Raw genomic sequence first — 16,889 nt, forward strand, 5'->3', positions numbered from 1 at the left:
CATTTAAAAACTGCATTTTGTGTTTACTTGTGTTATCTTTGTCTAATATTTAAATTTGTTTGATGATCTGAAACATTTAAGTGTGACAAACATGCAAAAAAATAAGAAATCAGGAAGGGGGCAAACACTTTTTCACACAACTGTATATGACATCAGGTGATTTTCTCTTCCTCCCTGACCGAGCCCGGCTCTCAGCAGGGACGCTCCTCTGATCCGGTTCGTCGGTAAGGGCTTTGCTGCTGCTGCTGGTGGGTGGAGCTGGGTCAGTTTTAACCCTTTTTCTCTGGCTCCTCTCAGCAGAAGCAGAAGGAAGGTTCTGCTGGATGGGATGGGCGGTCGCAGAGGATGGCTGCTGCAGAGACCCACACACAGCTTTCCTACTGTCAGTAGTCGGGTTCATTAACTCAGAACAGGACCGTACACTGCAAAGAATTAAGCATTACATGAATGAACTTCCTTTACCAAGTGTATGAACAAACACATTCAGATAAAGTAAGAAACAAAAAGTGTTCTCTTCTACACACATCAATGAAATCTTAACATTAACTTACTAGGAGCTGAAAGGATCCATCCAGACTATGTTGTACATGCTGGTGAACTGATGATTGAGCACCTGACTGGGTGTAATTCTCTTGGCAGCATCAAGCTGAAGCATCTCATTGAGGAGGTCCACAAAGTCTAGCACGTCACTCGATTCTGCAGCTTTATCAGCATTCGTTTCACTGCCGATGGCCCGGATCTGTAAAATTAAGAAACAATAACAGCGGTCAGGGGTATCTTAATAAGTCACCTCTAGAAGTGAATGCTTGAGAAATATATTTTTTAAGTGAACAACAAAACAAACAAACAAACAAACACGTACAAGCACGAGATCATACAGCGAGCTGAGCTTCTTGAGCCTGGTCTCCTGCGACTGAATTCCACTCTCCCTCCAGAACTGTTCTGGTGTCTGAACAGACAGTTATTGTTAGTGTGACAATCTGAGTACAGTGAACTTGGACAATTAGGCAGACAGACCCAAATATTCTACAGTATGTTAGAAATGCAACATGGACAGAATTAACCAGACACAAATTCTAGGTCAAAGAGCAAGTCAGTTAGGTCAGAGTAGTCGTGAAGTAGCAGGTACCTTGAGTTTCCAGGCACTGTTTGTGGAGTTGTGCTGGAAATAACGGCCAGTTTTCCATCCGAGGGAGAGCATGGTGTTCGGTGGCTGACCTTGAGTCTCCACTATGTACCTCATCTGAAGATACAATACAACGTCAAGTTACAACAGGATAGAGGCCTGTCACTAAGTTTTAACCGATTCATTTCTATATACAAAAAAACTAATATTTAACAACAAGAACAGGGGGGGAAATGAATAACCAAGTCATAAAGAAGAGGTTTAAGAGTGAAGAAAAAATATATAGCTTACATTTACTACATACAGTACACACACACAACTAAATCAGAGGATCAAACTTCAGGTAGTACTTACCATATCATAGTCGCTGCTGCCGGGGTAGGGTAAGAAGCCGAGGTAGAGTGTAGCAATGACGATGCCCAGAGACCACATATCTATGGCCTCGGTAAATGGTAGACCCAAAATAATCTCTGGAGACCTGAGAGAGGAAAAACAACAATTATGACAATTTCCACTGTTTTGACAGGCACCTGTATCAATCACAACTTGAAGCATATGACCTCTACTACAACTGCAGCGAAACCCCTGACTGATCAAATGTGATTTCAGTCACTCACCTGTACGGACGGCTCTGAAGGCAGGAGCCCCGTCTGGCAGCTGACACATCACTGGCCAGGCCGAAGTCGATGACTTTAACTCTGTAAGGCTCCTGTGCATGGTTCACCAACATTATATTTTCCAACTTGAGGTCTGCATGTATTATTCTAGCAACCTTCAAGTGGTCAAGTGCATTGGCGAGCTGAAAGGTTATTAAAGTCAGTCATTTCACAATAAGGGCAACAATATTTTATCAGTATGCTTTAGTGTGATTATTAATGCAGGAAGAACTGCAGTAGAACGTACCTGCTGAACAATGGGTCTGATTTCCTTAATATGGAGAGGTTGGCCATTTCTGTCAATCATTAAGTCGTAAAGACTTCTGTCCAGGTGCTCGAACTCCAGACAAATGTGTTCATTGCTGATGAAAGACCTGTACCAGTGAACCAGGTTGCATTTGTCAGAGTCCAGGAATTGAAGTTTTAACAGGACAGCCACCTGGGGATAGATGACAGGTCACAGATTTTATATTAGCTTTACCCACAGTAACAAACCATTATATTGTAGGTATTTCTTCAAATACAGCTGTACAAAAGCATTGTCACACAAATATTACAAATCAAACTTTGATGAGCACTTTTCAGTTTCCTCTCCTACCTCAGCTTTTGCCTCCTGGTCCTGATTTTTCATCATTTTGATGGCCACGGTCTTCCTGTCGGCGATCCTCCTGCACTTAACAACTGTGCCGAAGGTGCCCTGCCCCAGGACAGACTCCACCAGGTACTTGGAGAAACTAGAACGGAGCAAGGCTCCAACAACTACCGAGTTACTATGGGATGGAAGGTTGGACATATTTGAAGCCATCAGATGAGACACCTGTTGCCAGGAACTCAAAGCTGAGAGGAATGCAGACGGGGACACAACATTTAGTCACAATGCAACACTATAACAATAACATTTTGATAAAAGAAATGAAAATTATGATGTGAGAACAATTACTAAAGTAAAGATACTTACCGAGTGCTGCAGCTGATGTCCTTGGGATTTGTCGGGATTTTCTCCGCAAAACGTTGGAAATAAGTGTGTAAATCACAAGTTCGGACAGATACGAGTCTGTACACGAGTACGTTTGAAATTCAAAAGGTAAAAGTTTCAAGGTTGGGATAACTCTCGTCTTGCTGCTTCTCTCTCTGAAGGCACTAATCACTGATACTGGTTGACCTCAGAATGCCCATTCTGCTCGGGCATTCTAAGATCTTCAGTGTGTTCTATGACACCTTTTGTGTTCTCTGACACTTTTGTGTTCCGTGTTTCAGAGCCACAACTTGCCGTTGATCACAATTACATGGTCTGAATGAACCATAATGGTTAAATAAAGGTTATTATGATATTATTGTATTATAAGCCAGACTGATGCATATTCAGTGAAGGGTCGTTGGTGGATGCAACTCTTTACTCGTACAGACCACACAAACTTTAATACCATGATTTTTAACAGCCGTTCCAGACACATACTATAAATATCTTTAATGTAATGGTAAGCCGCCTTTTCTTTTACTCGAAGCGATAAGTAATAAAATAGTCCAAAGTGGAAGTAACAATTTGACAATATTTATTTAATCTCAGCTATTTTCAAACAAAAGATTCTCAAACAAAGTGGGAGAGGATGGGACACATGTGGTCGTGCCAAACAAATGGAAATCAATATAACAAAACTAGGCCTGGCTAACTACCTCTGAAAACAAAACAAACAAAATGGCTGCTTCTCTAAACATGTCTTTACCAAAACAAATACAGAGGGGGCACCGACCAATAAACCTAGTTAACAGATCTGTGAAGTTGAAGCTTAAAATCTGCACATACAATATTAATATTTCTAAAAATGATGCACAAATCACATTTGTAAATCTTATTTTTCATTTGTAGATCATGCAATACACATTTGTGACCATTTTGAGATCACTGTTGCTCCATAGCATTTAACATTGTGCCATTGCCAACACACACCATGTGCAGACATACAGTATGCTCATGCAAACCGCGTGGAGGTGTGCATGTCTCAGACGACATCATGGGTCTAAATGAATTATGCGCTACACATTTCTGCTCTATATTTAAAAAAATTAAATTAAATTCTGCAGTCAAGCATGTTTTGCTCTGCAGTACACTGGCATGGATCACAGACTCCAAGATTTATATGGTGTTCCTATAACAAATTGGATTTTCTTGGCATAGTTTGTATGCATATTGCTTTAGAGCAGCTTCAAATAATAGAATTAGCCGTGTGTGTAAGGCTGAGGCCTCCACCTCAGCAGAAGCGCTGAGAAATGGGAAGGGGACGAAGCTGTAGCCTCTCTAACGTCCATCATCCTATCTGATAAGACAGAGCGGACACAGGCAAGATGTGCGAGTGTGAAGAGCTAGAAAGGACTGTGTGTGTGTGTGTGTGTGTGTGTGTGTGTCGCTGTGAAAGAGAAGTGCAGAGATCAGGTGAAGTGAAACATTAACTTCAGCCATGATTGCTTCCTCTAAGCTCATGACAGTTGTTTTCACCCTGCATCCTGTACTTGTCAAATTTGATGCAAACTTTAAATAACTCAAGCTCTCACGCCACAAAAGCCTCCGGAGACAGCAACGAGATAAGGCGGGCACTTTTTCTTGGGAATAGATTTCACGGAGGTCAGATCTTCATTCCTCAGACAGACCGAATAGCTATGGGTCAATAAGAAGACAGGACACGAGCTAAATTCAATAAGCATTTGAGTGTTTCGCAATACTTCAGCGGCAGTCTGTGACGAGGTAAATCTACCTCCTTACAAGGGCTGGAAATCATTTCCAGATCCATCGAGCTCACAGCTGTCAAGGTCAGATGCACACAGCAAATAGAAAACAGGGTTTCTTAGATGTTGATGGGCTTACTGAGAAAGTAAAGATGAGCAAATTATTAGCAAAATGACAGAACCATGTTTTCCCAAAGTGAGACATCCCTAAATCCCATCTTGTCAGAAATGTAATTTAAATGGGATCAGTAATCTAAACAATGGATCATTTCTTAGCAGCAAGAAAATTGGGTTGTGAATTGATTGACTACTTGATCCTCCCCTTATCATTACTATAAGGTGCCCTTGAGCAAGGCTCTTAGCAACCAACTGCACCAACAGAGCTCTCCATTGACTGCAAGCAAGGCGATCCTGTAAAAGAGCTTTCATACACTGCAAATTAAAACAAATGAACTTTAAATCTTAAAAGGGCCTAAATCCTTACGATAACAATGTCTCCTAATGACAATGTGAAAACACTGTGACAGTTTCAGCTCATTGTTTTGCTGTCCGGCCCATAACTTTACTGCTTAGGTTCATTCTCATAACATGGTTTTCAGCAAAAAAAAAAAAAAATACTATTATTACATTTATCATCAAGTAGACTCAAACACAGTACCAATTAAAGGATATAGTTTCTCCATAACTGCTGAATAATACGAAACTGTTGCTAACAAGTTCGCCGTATCGACTCTGATACATCAGTGTTGTGTTCACAGCTTATTTACGTTGCCTCCAAGTGACCAAAAAGATCATATATTGCAGGTTCAAGTTTTTCTCTACAACATTGAATATTCACTTCTAAATAGGCAAATAGCTTTGTTTTTATTATAAAGTATCTGCTGTCCAACTTTCATCAGATTGCGATTCAAATGTTGCCAAGGTCTGATCGGTGCACGAAAGTAAGTGACATCATCTTTTTGATTTCCAACTGAGACCCGTCGGCTTCAAACTAGCAGAAAGCAAAACATATGAAATATTTCTCATACGAAACCACCAAGACTGTTCAAACTGTGGTAGAAACGAATGTGTTCATCTAGGATCCCTTTACATTCAGCAAGGGGCTGATTGAGAAAATACACATTCCTTAAGTTGGATTAATAAAGGCTACAAACAACGCTAACTGCTCTTAAGAACAAAACCAGTATGGCCACAGAGCCGATAACAAATTCAACCAGGTGTTAAATGAAAATGAACCAAGTGACCTAGGGTAGCGATTTCCAACCGCTGCGCCGCGGCACACCAGTTTGCCGTGAGAGATCGCCAAGTGTGCCGTGGGAAAATGTCCAATTTCACTTAATGAGTCCAATAAAATATTATTTAGTTGTTGTTGCAAATGCTTTGCCATTGTTGAGCATCTGAGCTGCAATATAGTGTCTGGCTAAGTAATAAATACTCTCCCATGCCAGTGGGGGGTAGTAGGTAGCGCAGTAATGACCGTGTTCATTTAGGACAGTAGAATGAAATGACGCGCGGGAGAGGTTGCGGAGAAATATTTGAAAAGTAAAAATGCTGACTCTGAAGTGGGCCCTGGACAAAATAAACCAGATGGAAAGCCTAAGGATCAACACATTTAGAGACTTGTCATTAAATTGTCAGCATATATCCGGCCTCTCGGTACAACGGCCCGCCAGAAAATATCATATGTTTATCATAACTGGCCCGCCACACTACAGAGCTCTGGGACGAAAAGTGGCGATGTGAGCTGGCTTTATGTGAGACATAACGAAGCATCTCACTGCGCTAAACCTCCAGCTCCAGGGACGGGGACGTGTGATCACAGACATGTGTGATGCAGTAAAGGTCTCCATGTGTTCCCGACTGCGCATTTTGCTGATAAACTGCGCGCACTTGGCACAAAGATCACTGGGCGATTTACCGACTTTGCAGCTCAGAAATTTAAATTTGAACTGCTCAGCAATGCGTTTGCAGTTGACGTGGAAAGAGCACCCGTGGAGCTGATAGACCTCCAGTGTACCGCCTACATGCTGCTCTGCATGTTTGGGAGCACATACCTGTGTGAGCAGCTGTTCTCTGTGATGAAGATGAACAAAAACCCACACAGGAGTTGTCTCACTGATGCACCTTCACTCCATCGTGAGGGTTTCCACAGAACCTAACCCCTGATATTAATGAACTGGCAGCCAAGAAAAGATGCCAAACATCCGGCTCTGGTATGCATACAATAATGCAGCCTACCTAAACATGTATTCTTTTTCCACTTTGTCCAATATCCCTTCTATCCTGTTTATTAAATGTTGACCCTGTTTGGCCCTCAACATAGTCACAATTTCTTATTTTGGTCCTCTCTGTGATTGAGTTTGACACCCCTGGCATATATGTTGTGTTATGCTAAAATGTGTCATTTTGTAACGTTTTTGGTTGTTGGTGTGCCGCGGGATCTTTTTAATGTAAAAAATGTGCCGCGGCTCAGAAAAGGTTGAAAAACACTGACCTAGGGGACACTTAAACCAGCAAGAGGCTCACGTCTGCACCTCTTTCAGTCCTCTATTGATTAATGAAGGTAATTATGTGAGTTGAGAGTCATTCACTCTGCTGCTCTTAATATAATTCTAGTGCCAACTCTGGACCACCACAACAACACACTGCACTGCATCATTCCTGCTGAAACTGACACATCAAGTTCAAATTAAGTTTCAGATTTCAGATTATTATGATGCAAACGGAAAGGAATTATATTGCAGAGTAAGTGCATTTAGAGACAATCATTTAAATGAGGAATGGACTTTGAATGTATAAGGTTTATTTATTTAAATAAATCGACTGTTTTCAAGGCAAAATAATTCATAGGCCAAGTAGAAACACATCGGTAACTTATATCCTGTTACATTTCGATAGATGATTTTAGGAATGAACACATGGACAAACCTAGCCGAAATGACAAAGAGCATTCATCACTTTCATCATTCATGGGTATTTTATAAGCTTTACAACACCAGTCCAAGGTTTAAGACGTAGAATAATGCAAAGATAAGACAGTCGTCTCTCTGGAAAACAAAAGAGCACAGAATGATTTTCTCAATGCAAGAGAATAACTCCATGTTGATTTGGGGCCAAAACAAATTGTTCAGTATTTACTCTCAATTTGTTAATCTTCTTCTGAAACTAGTGCTCACGAATCTTCAAACAAGGTCAAACCCCTCACACATTAAACAGCAACAAAGAGTATTAGTGATGTAAGGTCCTGCCCCCTTTACATCAAGGTTGTTTAAACGATGGGGGTGGCAGCAGACTTAATGCCCTTCAGCGCTCACGACTGGAGAGAGCAGGAGCTGCCAAAGAACACGCCGTTGCTTTGCCATCACAGCCTGCTCAATCAATACAGAGGAAATCCTTCCCATTCAATTGAAATCCACCAGAGGGAGGTTCACCAGAGGCCGCAGGCTAACGCTGCCTCTCTCTCGGTCTCTCTTTCCAGCTCTCATTCAAGAGGCAAACTTTGCAAGGGCGTCGACTAGCCCAATATAGTAAATGTTGCATGCTGGAATGATGACTGGAGGACTCTGAGATGGTGAAGATTTTCTTTGCGCAAAGAAATTCCAAGTCCATGGTGCTCCTACAGTATAACTTCTACTTAGGCGTCTTGATATCAAACTATTTTTAAGAGGTTTTGGAAGCCGTGTCTCCAAGGTGATATTTTTGTATTCAATCATACTGAACATTATCACCAAAAACTTCATTGTTACTGAATCTCATGTGATATGATCAAAAGCTCCAGAGCGGCCACTAAATGGACCTTTAGAGGCGAGATTATTTAGTCAGCTGCTGTTTTCAAGGTAGAGAATGTAGTGTATTGTTTTAAGCCCACGGTGACGAGAAATCCACAAAAAATGTTTTTAAGATTCCAACATTTCAACGGTCAGGCTGATGATATTCATGTATTTTGATGAAACGCCCAAGAACAACCTAAACTCATAGGACCCTAGCCCTATTTTTAGGCCTCTGCTCGAAAATTGCATAGCCATACTCAAGAGAGACCCGAGCTCTAACTACAAGGTCTATTTTAATAATTTTGATGCCAGAATACTGGTAACACTTGTGAGATGTGTTGAATTGTGTAAATATTGTGTATACGTTACTGGTTAATAACTGATACACTTATGGCACAGCTCAAATTGAAAAATTTCTAGGTTCGCCTGAAAAAAAGCACTTGTATTGAACTTTTTTTTTTTTTTTTTTTCAATAATGCAGCTGCAAGCCTAAAACCACGCCACAGTCATAGAACAACACGTTTTACATGTCCCCACAACATATTTTACTTCGATTGAGTGAAGCAGGCCAGCATAAATGGTCATGAAAATCTAAATTTTGATTTTCGGAACCAGCTGTTGCATTGCTGTATACTAATTTTATATACTATATAACTAAATATTAACTATATATTCACTTTTCTTATCACTAAGAGTGTTCAATAATCCTAATAAATCAGCTTGACACCATTTTGAGCAGTTATGATGTGTCATATCTGTCATTCATAACAATAAATGGCTCATAATGTGTGTCTATGTGACCCTGGTAAGGCCAATTTACTCGTGTGAGACATTTTTAGATGCGGGATAGTCCAACGGGAGCCATGCAGGGGTGTTTGATCGTATCCGGGTCTGTTTACTGACTAAAAATCGCAAAATGCTGGGCGAACCCCCCTCTCTACATGGATTGCTCCACCCCACAGAATCGTCTGCCATTTTGTGATTCATTCCGCCAGCGCATTGATCTCACTCAGACATGCAGCAGAACATGGCGGGCAGAGCTGTGCAAAAATCGGCTCGAATAAATCCGTTTTTCATCGCCAAAACGCAAGTTGTTTTTTTTACCCAATTTGTTTTCCTCGTGACCTGCTGATGTTGGCATGCATACCCATAACTTTTGAACGGTTTGAAAGAGAGTAATTTGGATGCCGCTGTGCATTTCCGGGTCGAATTGTGCCCCTCCTGCATGTGTTCATCCGCCATGTGCGATCCTGCTCCGTGATGAGAGAGCCATAGAGTGAGCATAGGTCGTCGATTTTTGGCCATAATTGTGGCAAATCTTCTAGATATCTTCCAGATATGATATTAGTTCATGTATAATTGTGTTTGCAGTGTTTACAATGGCTGGTATGATGATGTTGCTCGGACTTTTCCCGTTAATGCGATATTTAATATGTCTGGAGCAATAATCACATTTCTTTATGAAAAATGCTTTCTACGACACGCTGAATGCTGCACACTCTAAAACAGCCCCCCGTGGGGGGCTCTCGGGTCCTAGAAGGTCAGACAATTTTTGAACTTGACAAAAAAAAAAATAACTTTTGTCAAACGTTTCTCTTACAAAAGGTTTCTTGTGGAAACTAAACATCAATAACTTAAAGCATGAAGATAAATCTACCGTAAAAAAATTAAAAGACAAAAGGATACAAACCACTATCTTTGGTGTCAAAATCAAACGCATTGTTCCCTCATCGCCTACATTTGAAGGGAAACAGTAGAAAACAGGATTGTCCATGGAGATAAATTATTAATATCAAACCATTGGGCCTCTTTGTCTTTATTTAAATGTGTCTAGTAAACCAGTTTAAACTCTTAAATGTTATTTATTTTTTATTTTTTTAAAGAAAGAAAAACTTAAATAAATATTGCCGTACTATTTTCTTGGTTAGTTGTCTGGCACAGTAACGTTTGTATTTCCTCCTCTTCATTTTCACCGACACTTGACTCCACTCTTCCAACCATTTACATCAGAGGAGCTCAACCAATCATCACAACAATCAACAAAAAAATAAGATTATACTCTTCATCACTTGATTTAAGATCAAAAACCTATTTCAACAACGATTCTCAACCATTCAGATTACCATTGTTCAACAAATGTGACTTCAATCTTCTCTAGCCGTCTATGTGCATTACACAACTATTGGACGTACTCTATGTGTGATCAACAGCTATGCCATCGGTTAAACCTTAAGTAATAGATTATTTATCTATGATAATTTAACAAGTTGTACCACATTATCACTAGATTTAGTGCAACTCTCAGAGACACTGTCTATCACTTTGACGTAGTAAGCTTAAGAAAATGCTGTATAGTACTGTGTGGTTTCAAGCACTTGATTTCTAAATGCTACTTTATCCCGATAAACATGGTGTTAAAGAGTCACTGGTCTTGTGCTGCCTCAACTCAAGCTGTTCCCTGGGTGTCGCTTAGTGCCAGGGGAGCAGAGCTGTATGTGCTGTAGAAGCATCATCAGGCTAAATTTAAACCCCCGTCTTGGTATGCAGAAGGCTTCCAAAACAACATAAACTCCAAATAAGCCCCGAGGAGCTACTGGCGGACTGCAGGCCTCAATCACCTGGTTTTAAAAAAAAGGTACAATAGTGACAGCAGAGTTTAAATTAAACCTAATATCTGTAACAAGTGCAGAACAAAAAAAAGCCTGGCCTTTAGTTTAACCCCACTTAGTGACTGTGGCTACACCCGACTAGCTTTCTATTCTCATGGATGTGCAGTTTGCAATGACAGCTGGAAACGTACCACAGTTGAGTCCCAGTCATTTTATAAACAATGGGTCTTTGATTTCAGACAGAAGTCAACAACAGCAGACTTCTAATTTCTAGCCAATTAAACATAAAATCTATACGTAGGACTTTTTCTCCAAATCAGCAAAAACAATGTACCCTTTTATCCCCCCCCCCCCAATTCAACTCATAATTTCACAACAACTGTCGAACATTATCTTCGATGTGACGAGCCTGATAATTCCTGCCTGCACGCTCTTCAGTCTATGAGCTACACATTTAGCAAGTATTTTAGCATCATGACATTGAAGTGGATTCTTAAATTGGCCACTGGGTTCCTGCTTAAGTATCGAGGAGATAGGTTTCTGGGAACCAGACAATTATACAACAGGAGAAATAAAAAAAAGAAATGAATGTTTGTCTAACTATATCAAAGGACTTTTGATTTAAATGGCTATACCACTGATTCCTGGTGCTTTCCCTGATTCAAACACATTACAGCAGGAAAAATGTTATGTTTTAAATTTTTAAATCAACGTCTTAACTCCTTCGCTGAATATCGCTCTCACTGATACCTCATGCAAACCTCTTCAGCATGTAGAGAAATCCAAAGCTTTGCATGCCGTTGCTAAGCTATGATAGGGCATTCACTATCTGTGGGAGAGCGGTTAGTTTAAGCTCCAAAACATAGAAATACTTATATTTCCAATATAGCATGACAATTACCGGGTTGAACAGTATTCAGCCGACGATGACACGGTGGTTCTTCAGTGAAGAAGCAAGTTGATATTTCTTCTTTGTATTAAATCATTATTATTATAAATTATTTCACACAGCAACACAACCAATAAGTAGCAGTACAACAAATAACACAGGTGAACACTGAACACACATCATCATCTGATAGTCACATTAAGTGTTCTTCTAACACTGCAATTGGCGTACTGAGATAATGACTTGCACATTTTCTGATTCCTGCATAAATAATATGAAAGCAAAGAATTCCAATGCGCTGCGAGTTGTTCTGCCACTAATTTAAACCTTTGCATCTCCATTATCAGCGTCGGCGTCGGTCTATAAAGTTACAGCAAGGCCTGCGGTCTTCATCTTGCAGTAGAGGTGTAACATTTTCCTCAGTTTCCTTTGACAGTGCTCCACTTATCGCAGCCAGCTTTCCCCAACGTTACACATCAACAGCAAGGTGAGGTCGTGACCGTGCTGAAATTGAATCACGTCAGGACTTCTGTCAACACCTGACAGCCGTCTCCAATAGCAGGAGACTTTGACATTTTATTTCTTATAAACATCTGACTTGGAAAAAGTAGAAAACCCAACAACAGCTACAAATCCTACCACATTTTGTCCTGCAACTGTTTTCTTTCCAAAAAATTAAACAAAAAGACCTGCCAGTTGTACTCAGGCTTATAACATAATGTTCAACAGATTGTATTGCATTTCAATTATCGCTCCCATTTTAGGGCTTTGTGTGAGGAAACGTTTCTCTCACCACTGAGGTTTGATAACAAGGTTCTGAGGAGCTCAGGGGAACCCCGCTCCTCTCAAACCGCTGTTGTCATCAAATTACCAGGATGTCATTGTGACAGTCGAATCTGAGGCGTGGGGTCAGCAGATCACTGGCATCACAAATAGTGGGAGCTGTTAAGGGTCCCGCCTACCACTAACAACCAACCAAGCCTTCACAGGGATTATACTGTATATACATTAATAATACTGTGTATGTCAACATCTCAAAGCCCTGAGAGAGGAGTACACTGGTGTCCGGCGTTCAGCCAAATAGACATCAATGGAGAACGTCACTTGTAAAAAGGACCAAACCAGCATCTATAGTTCATTTATGAGTCACATTTCATGAATATAGATTGTAATACTTCACGACGAGTAAAACCAGACTTAAAACTTGAGTCTTATTCTGTTAACGTTCACCAGGCAAGAGGGTCTAATGAGAGAAGATATCAAGTTGCATTATGGGAAATGAGGATCAAGGAACTAACCACTAGGTGCTGAAAGTCGGGATATCTTGGCCTCTGCCGTTACTGCTCAAAAGCCCCCAAACTTTATGGAAGTATTATGCTAAATTGCTGGAATATCTCTGTTGTTTTGCATATGTCTCCTACAGTTTTAAGCAGCCATTGGCTTCCATTTATGTCTGTACGCAATCTGTCAGCGCACTGTAAAAACCTGTGCATCACATGCATGACCTTACTGAAACTATTTAACTTGCTGTACACTGTGATGGGTTACACAACTCAAACAAGTTCCAAGAGTGGACTACTACAGTAGGTTTTTCATATCGTACAAAAATGAATTCCATTAGCAAAACACTGCAAATCCACATTTCCAAATCACAGCCACATTGTTTGTATAATGGTTACCGATTTAAAAGTACGAGTGATTTGTAGCAAATTGGCTTAAACGTGCAAAACCGCAGGTGTAGTCCTGAGATCTAAATCTCAATACATGTATTATTTAGATAGCGGAAAACAACAGATTTCAACCAGCGAATAACTTGAAAACAAACAGCTATGACAAAAGGAAAAGTTGCTTTAAAAATTCAAATCAAATGCAGTGCATGAAACTTGGTAAACATCCCTGCTGAGCATGTTGCAAGTGTCATAAATCATATTGCTCTTCATGCAAAACCCGAGTCACCACCACCACAACATACAAGCTGTGATATCATTTACAAGGATAACTGCTCTGCATATCCACGTAGAGCAGCAGCAACATAAGCGATCTGCGTCAAAACAACTAAAATAGTAATAAGCAGAGGGTGGCTTGGGTGTGTGAGCACAACTTATCGAAACGCTTCTCTCCGAGGAGGAAAATATCTTTTTTGCACAAGACGTTCCCGAGAAAAACAAAACGGATCACAACGCGACATGGGGGGGGCGAGAAGGGGCATGTCTTACGAAATGGCAAGAGAGTGTGAAGTCATTTTAGCCCTTGCACCAGCAGACGGGTTGTCTCATTGAGGTCACCCACATCAAGAGTCCTGTCGACAGGTGTGCCCGGTGGCCGCGAGGTGCAGCGTGCAACCTGCGGCGATACTTCCATCATCAAATCATCATTCATGCATAAGCAAACTCAAAATTAACCACTGACGATGCATTTTCTTCCCAAAAACTTCCACAATAATCCAACTTGGATCGGGGCTTTACTTAATTGACGTGCAGTCTGCCGCCTCTGGGTGTTAATTGGCGAAAGGAAAAGGCGCACGCTATGAAACGGCTCAGCAGCACGCACCGTGGAAACTGTCTTTACTTACAGTTCTCAAGAACTGGATCTCGTCTTCCCCTTCTCCGCCCTCAGCCATGGCTGTGAAGGAGCCTGCTCAGACTCTGGAAGCCACCACTGACTGCCGGCAGAAACGCGATGCTGTGCCTCTCAAGCCGATATTAGCATACAGCTCATCCACAGCCATATAGGGCAGCCCGGCCAAGCCCCCCCCTCCTCCTCCTCCTCCTCCTCTTCCCCACCCTCCTCCTCCTCCCTGCGCCCCGACGCTGCACAGCAGCAGCAGTGCGGACGGACGGACCCGGGGCATCAGAGAACGAACCCCCGGTGGTGGTGATGCTGCTCAACCGGTGATGATGCTTAGGACCTCAGATATTACCGCTGTACTTTTTAAAAATGGTTTGTGGTGAAACCCCCTTTGCAAAAAAATCGAGTCAGCAGTTTCGACGGCTGCCGGTCTGACAATGACGCATGGTGGTCAGATGAATGGCAGCAGTGGGGCCGAATATAAAGTTATGAATGCTCTCTGTTTTGCACCCACCTCACCCGTTCATACGCCTGAAAACTACACACTTGCGATGCAATTTTAGTTCATGGTCATATATTTTCATTGTTTGTTTTTGATCCTGGGAGGAAAAGCAACTCTCACAAAACTTGCTTGTTCGTTGCTTACCAAGCATTGGCTACTTACTGGCTTGCTTAAATGCATATTTCCCAACTTAAATTTGTGCTTAATCATCACTTCCTTATTTACTTACTTTACATGCTTCCTTTGCTTATTCATTTAGGAGAAAGTGAAGTGATAAACAGATCATTTGTATGGTTAAGTTGGCCCAAATGTCTGTTTTTATTGCACTGTATAAAAGTAATCAGTTCGGCTAGAAGTTATGTCATTTGAAATTAGCTATAAGAACTACCACTGAGTCTATTGTTAACCGTAAAGCCTCTAGTTGCACAGAAACTAACTCCATTAACTTGACTGTACAATGTAAAGACACATTGTTTCTCCTTTTTAATAAATTAAAAGCAGATTTATCAAGAGAGTTATAGTTTCAACTTCGAATCTCATACTGTAAAGGCCATCTAAAATATTTCACTCATACTAAAGGTCATGCATACGCAGTCCAGATTATGAACAGATAATCCATCCATCCATCCAAATGATCGCGCTTGATTGTATCGACCTTTAACGTCAGTTTCTACACAGAGCAAAGCCTAATTGTCATCTGTCAGGTGTCCATTTGTTCAATTCATATGGTCTCATTCAATGATCAGGGGACACACAAGAAGAATCAGCTCCAGATCGAGATTCCTGCTAGCACATCGCTGACATCTAGTGGACATATTCACTGTGTATACTTGCCAAACTACAGAAATCAAACCAGAATCTGAGTTTTATGTTCATGTTTTACCATTTAAGAAATATTATGCAATAGAAATATGTCTGATTTAAAAAAAACAACAACAACAATATGAACAGAGGATGCACAATTAGCCTTAAGCTCATTTACAGCCTTTTTTTTTTGAGTAACCCTAAACTAAAGTCAAATGGATTGCATGATTACGGGGAAATCCTCACTAAGCCCCGTCTGTTTGTTTACATGATCGCTACAGCACCTGACAATAGCCAAAGGATTAGGGGTAGTGAATCTTATCTGAGGAACCAATAGGAGTCTCTAGAATTCATACGAGCAGCGCTGATTGGATGCAACCTGTTCATGTCACTTCAGTGTGCAGGGAGCTGTCTTCTGTCACCTGAGGGTCGCTGCAGCAGAGGAGAAACCTGCTGCTGCACGGAGAGATGAGACAGTTACGAGTTTCATATGATAAAGTTTCAAAAGAATGTGAATATTAGCCAAATTTTTTTTTCTTAAAGCATAGTCAATAAGACGTTTTCTAAAAAACTAGTTTTAGTACTTTGTTTTAGTTGTGTTTAGATGTGCTGAGATTGTTTAGTAACTTTGTCAAGTTAAACGGTGATAATGTAAGCGTGGAAGTACTTTTATTTAAGTAAAAGATGCAATACTACAATGTCAAAATAATCTGTTTCAAGTAAAAGTCCAGCATTCAAGTGCAAGTATTAGCAACCCAAATATATTTAAAGTGCCAAAAGTAAACATTTAACAACATAATTAGTGATGGATGAATATGCGAGTATCACTAATATTGCAGCTGGTAAAGGTGGGGCCAATTGTAATGATTTCATATTCTGCCTTGTACTGTAACTTAATCCATGATAATCCATTTAAGTAATAGTTGATCATATTATGCTAAATAATTTGAATTTGCAAAATATACAGTAGAGTACAATATTGACTACCAAAATGTAGTAGAGTGGAAGTATTAATAAATATAGAATGGAAATTGTGATATCTAAGGATATTAGTTATTAAATGCAGAGACTTCATCTTCAGTAGAGCTGCCTCGTTTTTTTTTATTCATGCATATGCACTCATTTAAAACAGGAGTGAAATGAACTTTGAATCTTTATTTGTTAGGATTCATGTTGTTGTCCAGTGGTCTAACCGCTCCAAAGAATCCATTTCTGCTGCAAAGGACTCGTCTCCTGCTTTATCT

The 16,889-nt window shown here is 40.6% G+C and overlaps 1 protein-coding gene across 5 annotated transcripts in view; it reads right to left on the reverse strand.

Annotated features, from left to right (window-relative positions):
* The window catches only part of ryr3 (ryanodine receptor 3), a 106,023-nt gene extending 91,571 nt beyond the window's left edge, over positions 1-14,452 (reverse strand). For all 5 annotated transcript variants that reach the window (XM_031861595.1, XM_031861594.1, XM_031861592.1 and 2 more), the window contains exon 1: positions 14,344-14,452. In XM_031861595.1, the coding sequence (XP_031717455.1) occupies positions 14,344-14,391 (48 nt within the window). In that variant the 5' untranslated portion in view covers positions 14,392-14,452. The remainder of the gene's footprint in view (positions 1-14,343) is intronic.
* Between the last annotated feature and the right edge of the window lie 2,437 nt (positions 14,453-16,889).

This window comes from Anarrhichthys ocellatus, unplaced genomic scaffold (genome assembly GCF_004355925.1).
Source record: "Anarrhichthys ocellatus isolate YVR2014 unplaced genomic scaffold, GSC_Weel_1.0 scaffold25, whole genome shotgun sequence".
NCBI lineage: Eukaryota > Metazoa > Chordata > Actinopteri > Perciformes > Anarhichadidae > Anarrhichthys > Anarrhichthys ocellatus.